The following is an 11452-nucleotide window of genomic DNA, read 5'->3' on the forward strand; positions in this document are numbered from 1 at the left end:
GTGCTACGAGAACCGCGCCGGCGTGCGATGGGCGCAGCGCGGACAGGAGGGGCTGAGGCGCAGCGCTGCCCGGCTCGTGCTGCCCCGTAGGAGCGGCGGAGGCTGCAGCCCCACTTACGCCGCTGCCCGCATCAGGGCCGTGTCCGTGCGCTGCTCGGGGAAAGCACACGGCTCGGCTGCCCGCACGCGCTCCCTCCCACCAACGCAGGGCACGGACAGAGCAGCTCCATCCGTGAGCGACTGAACCGCGTGGAAACGTTCCTTCAGGTGAAGGCACGACTTCACGTCAGCCCTGAGCGATGGGGCAGGAAAACTGAAATATCGAGGAAGAACCTGCACGACGGGCATGGTGAACGATTCCCTCGGTTCCCCACCTTGCTGGGAATAGAGCGGAACCAAAGGAAGCCAGACAGGACGGAGGTGAGGGGTGTGCAGCGGGTCCAGCCCCGGCAGCCGTGAGCCTCGCTCTGCCCTGCGATGCCTTCAGGTGCTGCGCAAAGCGATGTTAAGATGGCTGATAGAGCCCAAGCGTCGGTGGATAGAAGTGTCCCGGAGCATTTACCTGCTCCCACACGCGGTGTCAGGAACGGCCCGGCTCTGCTCTGCTGCTGTGGCATTCCCAGGCAGTGCATGCAGTGGGAGCGCTGCCCGGGCGGGCGGCAGACACGGCCCTGCAGTTGTGCTCCCCCAGGTCTGCTGCGGCCCAACGCCACACAACGCACTTCTGTTACCGACGGGGCAGTGCAAAAAAAAAACCTGACTGCAGCTATTGTACACAGAATGGTATCAGTGGGCTTCGGTTGGTGCCAAGCATTTACCACCCTCACTTCCTGCGTACCACGTCTCCTGGAGGAAAACATGCATTTTAAATGTTTATTTAGAGCCGTAAGAATTTCAACAAGTTTAATTTAAATACAAATAAATATCAAAATGTGAGTCTGAAGGGAATGCCACCACACACCTCGCCTTTTGAATTTAGGCATTTTCTAAATTCCTATTAGAAACAGAAATGGTTTGAAATAATGCAGATGCGCATCCTGAGGACTACAAGGGGTAGCACACGTAAGAACAAAACACAGGCTGCTCACAGAGGAATGCAAATGGGTGTTATGACAGTCACAGGGGGACAAACTCCAAACCATACTTTCTTTTTACTCAAGTACCCAAAGAAAATTAGAAAGCAAGTATCTAACAGTACCAGACCTACTTCTCAGCAACTCAGGCTTTCAATCTATCCACCATACACGTGCACAGCTTCATTCTGGGGGCTAAGATTGGGAGCAGGAAGGAGCAGAACTGATGTTCTGCGCTCGCAGGCAGGTGTGCTGCTTTAGGAACACAAACCCGACTCTGCTATACAAGTGAGCAGCACCTGTGCTCAGAAGTGCTGGGCTGTTCAAAAATCACTTTCTTGCTCCTCCTTACCAGTTTGGAGAAGCAACTCAAGAGTGACAGGCTCACCACTGAGTAAAGGCTCACCACTGAAAGGACGTGAGAAAGCAGACTCCAGTACAATCAGTACAAACTGCACCTGAGTGCACACATGCCCAATGTCCCACATCACAAAGGAGGAAATGAGGAAGGGCGGCCCTTCCTCGGATCTTTCAATTTTGCACTGAACATTTAGGGAGAAGAACGAGCTGCAGATCCAATGATTTCAGCAAAATGCCTTCCATGAGACCCCCAAACCAGATGCCTTGTATGGGTGAGCCTCAGCAGGCAACAGAACCATCATTGCCACAGATACTTGTGCCACTTTAATCATATTGAGAAACTTTTACCAACCAGTCAAAAAGATAAAGGTAAGACCAGTTAGTGGGCAAACACTGAGGTCATGTGCTTGACAGATGTCTCTGAGGCTGCAGCATTATTCTCACGCTGTCACATCTGGTTTATGAAGAGCTACCACTAATGGGGGTTCCTGAACACAAATATTAGAGATGCCACTGCTGCACTCTGAAGCGTATGGCACAGAAAAGACCCCACTGGGGTGTAACTACACCAGTTCCAATGCAGAGGCACACATGCCTACAGCCCAAATAACACTGAGAATGCCTGTGCTGTGCCATGACTTACAAAGCCAGCAAATAAAAATGCAAAATAAATTTGGATTGGTGCTAGAAAATATCACATGCACAGTTACTAAGTGTTGCAAAGTCTATTTAAAATGAGTTTTATTGAGATGAAAAAGTTTTCCATCGTAACTACAGAATGTTAATCAAAACCAGGTGTTTCCCCCTCCATTAGAAATACGAATTGGAATATCTTTTGTTCAAAAAGACTTTAAAAAGTGATCAGTTAAATAGAGTATTTTTGGATGTGCTTTACTCCATACACTGGTTACTGTCTCTAATCTTGCTAATGAATGCAAGCTATCCAGAGGTTGTCTGTGTGTTCATCAGAGGCTTTGAATGGAACCTACTTTTCTGAACAGCACTCAGCTGTGAAGCTACACGGGCAACAAAGAGCACCCAGCAGACCAACCAAAGTGTCACAAACACTGTGCCACGTACAGCGGTGTTGTGCTCAGGTGGAGCATCCTTCTCACCCTACAGAGTACAAAAGCATTGGAAGATTCCAGGCATACAAAGCAGTGTTTCTTGCTTCCATCATCCATTCAATAAGCATCATCTTCTAGATTTCCAGGCTGCTCTGGAATAAGGAGTAGTCCTTTTCTTTTCTGGTGGTTTGAAGTAAGAATAGACAGGCGCTGCTGGATATTCTGCGTCTGGATTTTCTGCCATCATTTTCAGCTTGGCTTCAATGGCCTTTATTTTTGCACTGACACTGAAAAGAGGAAAAACAGAAGACAAATTGAGCTTAATCTTAGCACAGAATCACACTAACAGCAATCCAGAGATTCTGCTGACACTGGAATCTCTATTTACCCCAGGAGCAGCTGGGCAGCCCCCATCACTGCCTCCGCCAGCAGCGTGAAACTAGGAAGCAGGAATCTACTGCTTAAGGCCCACACTATTTCATTCAAATCCTCAGTACAAATCTGCTTAGGAAAGGTCCTCCATGATACAACACAGCACTGCAAAATAACCATCCTTGCACCTACTCAGCACTTTCTTGAGAATTCTAAGCTAGACAAGCACACAACAAGACTTCCTACATCATGAAAAATGATGTCATTTAAAGCGGTCTGAGCATGTGCAGCAGAGCACAGGCCAGGCAAGACTGCTGGAAACAGCAGAGAAATGAAAACCAGACTTCCTCACAGCTACAAGACCGCTTGGGATGGGAAAGCCCCAGGTTCTAATTGAGTCAGGAAGAAACATTATTTCAACATTACCCAAGTTTATCCCAAAGGGAGATGCTCTCCTAGGTTACACCCCAAATTCCTGGGAGTTCTGTTATCCACTATTCTCGCTGGGTATGGACTGAGGAATGTTCCCTTCTCTGCTGCAGTTTCCTGCAGCATCCATCCCCACTAAAACAACCCCACTGCACCACTGACATAGCTAACAATCTGCATGATTGGAGTCTCTCTGTTCAGTACTTCCTAGCATGTTGGTTTTGTTTTTGTTTTTGTTTTTTTTTTTAATTTAGTGGAAATATTTTGTTTTAATCTTACTGTTATAAAGAAAATTCTTGCTCATAAGAATCACTTAATGAAATTAGCACAGCACAACAGCTCTCACTGAAATTCATGTGATTCATGTGAAGAAGAACAAAGCACATTCTGGCCAAACAAGCTCAAGCGTTGCACGCTCCAATTCCTCTCCTTATTTCTTCTCCTTCACATTTCCTAGCGATTTAATATGTTAGAAAATGAACATCAAGTCATAAGGAGCTCATTTCATGTGGGGCACTTCAGAGCATGCTGCCCACCTGCAGGTCAGATTTTTAGTACAAAGAAAACACCAGTTCTTGATCCTATTGAAATCTAAGGTGTTAGCTCCCCACCATTCCCACACTTTGGTCACCTCTCACCCGCTCCATCTCCTACCTCAGGTTGGACTGGGGTGGCTCTGTGCTGGATGATGGCTCCAGACTGATTGGAAGAATCTTCTCATTCTTATTATGATCATATCTCTGCAAATGGAAGACCAGTATTCAAGTCAAAACTGGAGTCATGAACTAAAACGTTCTCTGACAGATACACTTTAAATTTGGATTAATTTAGCTCAGATTTAGTGAATCTTTCATTATGAAGGATTTGAGTTTGATGGCCAATCACCACAACAAATTCTAACCATGTTTGTTGAGTACCATCATGATAATGTGGACTCTGATACTGCACATTTACGTGCACCGTACTACGGATTCTTACGTCTTACCCTGTCTTACTACTTTCTGTTCCCATCTATCTAAGACAAAGCAAAGATGCTAAATTTCTCAGTACTGCATCACTACACTGTTTACACAGACATTGTTCAGAGTGAGAAGGTAACTGAAGCACACAGCTATTCAGAATTACACAGTGATGGAAGAGAAACACATTCAGGATCAATTGTGAACCATCTCCTTTCTGTGAAAAGCAGCTTGTGAGTCTGTCTTCACTGTGGGCAATGGGCCTCCTGAACTATTCGCAGCGTTCTGCTTCCTTGTTTCGCTTGGCACAAATTCAGATTTGTTTTTCAGCAAAGCTGCTCAAATTGCCAGTGTCTAGTAAGCCTTGGCTGCTCATCTTAGAGCTACTTAGCACGGTGCTGTCATTGCCTAAAATAAACAGTTGCTGCAGTAAGCTAAGGTTTTGTGTCGTTAAATCTTTCCATTCACAGATTATAAAATGCCATGCGAGCCGAACTGATTATTTATGTATGTTCTTCCCCATCTCCTGGCTGGCTGCACACTGAGCTACCCTGCTGAACTCCCAGCTGAGCAGACACTCTCCCCCAGCTGAAGCTCCTTTTATGGATCGCCTGTCAGGCATCCGGAAGCACATGGTGCTCCAGTAGCTGCGGCGCTCAAGAAAATGGAGTCTGGATTTGCGCAAGTTCTGATGTGCTGACAAAGGCCTGGAGCCTTCAAAGCCAGTAATTAAAACAACATGGTCTCCTTTAACAAAGATACCTGCTTTTCCTTTCCTGCCCCCCCCCCATCTTCTTCAAGATTCCAAAACAAATGCAGCGCTGTACTCAATTAAAAAAAAAAAGAGTAGGACATTGATTACAGGATAATCAACGTGTGTTAAATAACAATAAGCACCTTCCTCTGCCTCCCCCAAAAAATCTCTCTCGACAAAGGCAGTTATTCAAACTAGGTTGCTTCATATAAGTTGCTGGAGTAAATAACTGCAGGAGGAACAAGACAAGAATTCAGAGGCATTAAAACAAGGATGTTCCAGAAGGTACTCAAGTTAATGTTAAAAACTTGATGTTTTATTCAGTAGAGCAAGCAATAAAATGATATTTAGTTTAGAAGTGAAACACCTTGCTTTATAAGTCAGGAATAATTATAGCTGCTGCCAGATAAGTGCTTTCAGAAGTGGAACAAGTTACAGAGTGCTTAGTAATTGGGAATTTCCATGCATCTTCTATCCAAAAAGGGTGCAAAACCACAAAGGGAAGGATACAATCCTTCAGCCAATCATTCACTAAGCTTGGGGAAAGTTGAAGAACAGAAATTTAGAGAAGTAATCACCTCCCAGAGCTCTAATTAGATGCACCTTTACAAAGAACATCAAGTTAAACAGCCTATTCTCATTCACGGCTAAGTCAGCTAGTTTAGGAGGATAACAGAAGTGGTATATTGTTCATGCTGCTTCCATGAGAGTTATTTCCTAGAACACACTGATACTATCTTGCCAAGCTAAGACAGCCTTCATAAGAATTGTTCCTTAATATTAAATTTTTTTTGACTTTGCAAACTAATTTTTATCTACAGCAACAGGCTTACCTTGACTTGTGCGTGTGCCCACCGCACCACCAGTTTCTTGGAAAGGGCCAGCTTCCCATTGAGACACTGGATCGCCTTTTCTGCTTCCTGCACAGGATGCACAGGAAGACAGTTCAATAAACAAACCAGGTCTTCAGTCATAACCGTCTCAGATGTAAAGACCCTTTTCCTTTTGTAAATCAGTCCTCTGAAAGTAAAGCTAACTGTCTGCAAAGAACGTTTATCCCATTGTATCCCATCCCAGAAATACTTGGAAGACTCCCACACCCAACTGAGCAATCAGGCTTTTATAAACCAGCAGGGCAGATTCTTTCGGTTGTTGCAGGGAGGAAATGGGGAAGATGATCACAAGTTTTGAAAAAAATCAAACGCAGAAGTTGCTGGAACAGCACGCTGAGGGAGCTCTGTGCTCCACCAGTTTCTCAAGAAATGCTGCCATTCCTTACAGCAGTTACATGTCCCATCACTACCCTGCGCTTATGCCAGATCTTGTTAATGCCTGCTAGGGATGTGATCCTCTTGGTCCTATCTTGACTAAGCAGTGACATCTCACTTTGGGGAAGCTCCCACAAAATTCGATTCACAGCAGTTAAAAATGCATGTTGCGATGCTGTTCCACCTTACTATGAATAATCATTCCAGCAGAGCTTTTAGACCTCAAGCGCTGTGTCACAGCTCTTCTGACACCCTCATGGTTTCTGCAGTCTGGGCATTTCATTTATCCCTTCCTGTTTCAGCTTTATATTGATGTAAAAGAGATGGGGAAAGAAGCCACACTCTTGAAACAAGAAAGCAACGTACCTGTTTGGTTTCGAAGTTCACAAAACAGTAACCCCTCGGCTGCCCCTCCAAAGCTCCAGACTTGTGAAAGAGAAAATCAAATTGCTTTACTTTGCCAAACTTCTGAAGGAGTTTGAGAAGGTGATACCTGAGGGGGAAAAAAGACAAATGGCACCTTTCAGTACTTTGGAAGTACAGAATAGAGACACGTGCATTTCAAGCTCAGTGACACAAATGGTTCAGTTCAGTCATACATGAATTCCCAAATATATGCAGAGGTGGACATCCATTACACAACCATAGCCCTGAGCTGCCCGGCCTCATTAGTGACAGTCCTAAACCCCAAAGCACAAAGCCTTCCTCCCAGCAGTGCCAGCTGAAGAGTGTGCAGGAGATCTATTAATAGCTGTTTTTTTGGACAATTATCTAACGGCTCCCTAGGGGGCTGGAGGACTCTGCCTCTTGTCTTTCTAGAAATCACACCTACTTCCAAGCATAAACTGCCCCTCTCCAGCCCTGACATGACTATCTGAAGCTCCATCTCCTCCGTTCCCTCTCTCTGCACAAGCAGTCCCAGCCCACAGCACCTGCAGTTCTTGCTGCCCTCCCTGTCTGCACACTGCTGCTCCCATCCCTTCCCTGTGCCAAGCTGTATCAGCATGCTGACGAGGACATGGCTGAGAATACAGTCCCATTCCTACCTGCCTGGAGAAGCAGGAAGGCAGAATGAGCAGAACCACAACCAGGAGCTGACAGCAGACCAGGTGGAAATAGCACCAGACAGACCTCAGTATGGGTCAGGCAAAATTAAGTGTCCCTGGCTCAGACAGCTTTCCAGTGACATGCACACAGAAGTCAGACACTCTTGCCATTCAGTGGGGAGGGTGCTTTTTTTTTTTTAATAAAAAAATGGGAAAAGCTCAACTAAACTTGTATGCTTAGCACAGGGTGTACTAAGCAATGTAGAACAAGGAGCATTTGTTGTACAGACACATCTAACCTTGAAAGTTCCTTGCAGCTTTTTTGGTTCCCTTCATCCCAGTATTTAATACTGCAAGTTGACCTAGCAGGCAAATTACACCTGCCACTGTTTCACCAACTGACTCCCAACCCAGAGATTAAGAATTGTCTAAGGGTTTAATAAGGTCATCTTAGGACTCAACCTCTCCTGATTAGCAGTACAGGGTTAGTTGGTGAGCCATGCAGCCTAAGCCCAATTCCCAGCTTCCCAGATGAGAGAATGCTCGGAGCACTGGAAACTCATCAGGGCAACTCCCACTGCACATGGACCAGCAGGCACTGGCCAGGGCAGGGCATGTCCCGGTGCAAGCAATCAGCAGTGTCCCAAGACACTGAACGCATCAGGTAACTGCAGGGACAGCCCAAGCAGACAATACTTTTCCTAATAAAGCCTGATAGGATGTTCGAAACAAGCGACTGCCCTTTGTTAAGCTTCAGGAGGCAGGCAAGAAAGTTCCAGGAACGTGAGTCATGTCACAGGACAGTCACAGTGAACGCTCAGGATGTGCACTTTTAGAGAGGTGAAGGTACAGCAGGCGTTCAGCCCAGCGATGCAGGAGGGCCAGGCTCCCTTCTCCTGCAATTACAGAGTCATGGGAAGGGCAGTGATGATCCTCACCACATTTTATTTCCCAACAACAAAACCCCCTGTAACTACTGTGCCAAAGGAACAATTCATGTTGTTGGCTCCAACTCCCAACCCGGGAACTGCTGCAACCAACAAATAACACATTTCTGCTTCCTTGGCAGCAAGTCGGAGTCATTCCTTTAAAAAGCATTTTATTAGAAGAGTTTGGAAGCAAACTGTGTAGCCAATTTCATTCAGAATCTTTAGATCTAGATGATACAAGCATGGTTTTCAAACCACACATGCAATTTTTAACAATGCAATTTATCTCCTCTGCAAGGAATAGCTCCAAACGAAGCTGTGTGTAAGTAGAAGCTTTGGCTATAATCTGTTGTTAATACAGTGAGGCATTAAGAGTAACACAAAGACGACTTCAGCACCGAAGGAAGACCTGTCACGGAAAACTTGAAGTGTTTATTGAAGAAGTGTGAACGTGTAAAAAGCTTTATTACGGCAGTGACTCTGCTTATCCAGAGCTTAAGAGTTATTCGCACAGATGTGGCCCCAAAGATCACCACAGCCAACCTCAATTTCCACTTCCTGTCATCTGATGTGAATGCAAGACAAACCCGCAGCTCCCCCATTTCCTTTTCCTCCAGTCTTCCTCCTGGCACCCTGAGTGCTATTCAAACACAGGCAAGGCTTCCTCTGAACAATGCTATCCCAAGGATACTGCAAAGGTACCGGGCCACATGCTAAACCTATTACTGCAAAGAATTTTGCCCCACTGGGAGTCAGTAGGAGTCTCTAACAACAACTCATGCACACATTGTTTTCTAGGTGAGACTCATCAAGATGGGATCGTAGACAAGCAGCTGAACAGCCAAGGAAGCTGAACATCCACTATTTCATACCTGCAGGTAATTAACAGTCATTCAAAGGCTACTAGAAACCAGATAACATACGTATAACTGCAGTACTGGAAGTGCCGCGTTTTGGGCGGACAAAAACTTAAGCCTCCAAAGGCTCTGCACACAGGAATTAGCAGAGCAGGCAGTTCTACTCCACGTGCCATGCAGGAGGTGCAGCAGAAGTCACAAAGCAGTGATGTGAGCAAAGGGCACAGCACAAAGCATCTCCCAGCCCACCAGGGGACAAGTGCTGCGCCGGGCCATGCTGGCAGTGACAGCAGGGAGCCAATGAATTCCCTGCTCAGTGACACCAGAACTGACCGCCTGCTGCCCTCCTCACACCTGCTGCAGCAGAACCCAAAGCAGGGATCGTTCAGCACTGGAACTGCCTACAAATTACATCCCACACCACAACCCGCTGTGTGGACATGCGGTGCCAGCTCGCCTCCTTCCAGCTGCTAAGCAACAACCCCCAACGTTATCTGCTGCCATATGCAGAACAGTTCTCAGGATGCTAGATAAAAGAAATAACCCAAGTAAACATTACTAGCAGGGAAGCTAGCCCACCAGAAGATGCATCAAACCCCAACAAGTAGGTATGACAACATTTGACATCCTTGGAGACTCCCATTTGAGTCACAGCTGCTCAGTGCAATAACCTCCCATAAGCCACCAGCTTACAGGCTGTAATTTGTAGGCAGCCCTACATTCATGAATTCCTATTACCACAGCTTGCACTCAACTGTATACGTTACCTATTAACTCCCCAGTGCTTGATTGCAGTTATAGGTTGCTCTCTAAATGGAAGTCTTGGATTAATTCAAGACTTTCTGAACTCATTTCTGCTCAAGAAAGTCACAACCAGTTATTAACCCTACTAACAACCAATCAACTTTACTCCATCTTAAACAAATCTAACGTGAAAATTGCAGAGGCAACCCTTTAAAATCAGATAAAAGCAGCAAATGAAGAAACAGCTATTTAGCTTTCAGGTATGTGTTTTTAGTCATGCAATTAGTAAGCTCAACAGGGATTATTCAGACAAGCAAGCATGAGCAGAGCTGTGAACCCTTAGGATAAGAAAGCGAGGGTCAGGCTGATTTGTAAGAATTTACTGAACTGATATGGAAACATTACTTTCTCTACACTGACAATGCATTAAAAGGAATTTCCCTTATTGTTTTCAGAATGAAACAGATTATAGTATTTATTTTTTTCTGTGGAGTACAGACATTGCTAAAGCAAAACCAAAAGCAGGACATGAGTCTTCAGCCAGAGATACAACCCTGTTATGGGCAACAAGCACTGCCACCCATTGCTGGGCAAACTTTAAACGCTTAATGGTATGGAATCATTTCACATGAAGCTGCTGCTGGCTGAGCCTAGATTCAGAGAAACGTAGACTGAAAGAATCTTTAAAAACATCATTAACCCCAAAACATGAAGGACCCAATGCATTTACAAACACCCACAGTTTTCCCCTTGCACCAGCCCAATCTCCTGAATCCTTATGGACCTGCAAACATGCTCACTAAGTCCCATATGTGAGTGTATGTGGTCAGTGAGTGTGGACAAACCAAAGCAACAGAGCTGTGGGATAGAAATGCCAATTAGTGCAAAACCACCCAAAGCTGAATGGCTGTCAAGCACAATGCATTAATGATTCCATTAAGAAGCTAGCATGAGAACTGCTCTGTTAAGATGAACCACACTTAGTACAGAGCCCTACCACCTGCACACACACAGAGATGGAAGGAGAAAAAGTATTCTGTGACAGCACGCACAACAGTTAATCAAAAATGCTTTTAGAGAAGTATAAACCCCACGTTGCTTTGTGTGGGTTTGTTGCCTCTCAGCACCATCCAAATACTAGGCAGCAACCCCTGCTGTAGTTCTGCGGTTTGAGCATTACAGTGGCTGAGATCTCATCTGCAGCGGGGTGATATGAGGAGCACATTGCAGCGCCTGTCCCCCCCCTCCCCCGCCCAGCCCACACCCACCGACGGAACACAACAATAAATGGAACCCCCGGTCTCCCCTTAGGGAACGGGGCACATCCACGGTCCTACCCCCACCCCACGTGGGCAAACGGAGCCGTTCCCAGCCTCAGGGCCACCAGCCCGAATGTGGAGCGCGGCCGAGGGCAATGGGCTGAGAGCGGAGCCCGCGGGCGAGCGCGTACGGGGAGAGCACGGATAGCAGCCCAGGAGGGGAAGGGGAACGGGTGCTGGGAAGGGAACGGGTGCTGGGAGGGGGAGCGCCGGTAACGGGAGCGCCGCGCAGCGCGGCTCCGCGGGGGGACGCGGGGCGGTGCCGCAGGGAGGGC

General features: G+C 46.4%; 1 protein-coding gene across 1 annotated transcript in view; it reads right to left on the bottom strand.

The window, feature by feature from the left end:
• Positions 1–886: 886 nt before the first annotated feature.
• The window catches only part of RBM18 (RNA binding motif protein 18), a 10842-nt gene continuing 276 nt past the window's right edge, over positions 887–11452 (bottom strand). The window contains exons 2-5 of the mRNA XM_010721039.3: positions 6649–6775; positions 5848–5934; positions 3956–4041; positions 887–2787 (exon numbers count right to left, since the gene is read on the bottom strand). Of these exons, the coding sequence (XP_010719341.1) occupies positions 2628–2787; positions 3956–4041; positions 5848–5934; positions 6649–6775 (460 nt within the window). The 3' untranslated portion in view covers positions 887–2627. The remainder of the gene's footprint in view (positions 2788–3955; positions 4042–5847; positions 5935–6648; positions 6776–11452) is intronic.

Source organism: Meleagris gallopavo, chromosome 19 (genome assembly GCF_000146605.3).
Source record: "Meleagris gallopavo isolate NT-WF06-2002-E0010 breed Aviagen turkey brand Nicholas breeding stock chromosome 19, Turkey_5.1, whole genome shotgun sequence".
Lineage (NCBI taxonomy): Eukaryota > Metazoa > Chordata > Aves > Galliformes > Phasianidae > Meleagris > Meleagris gallopavo.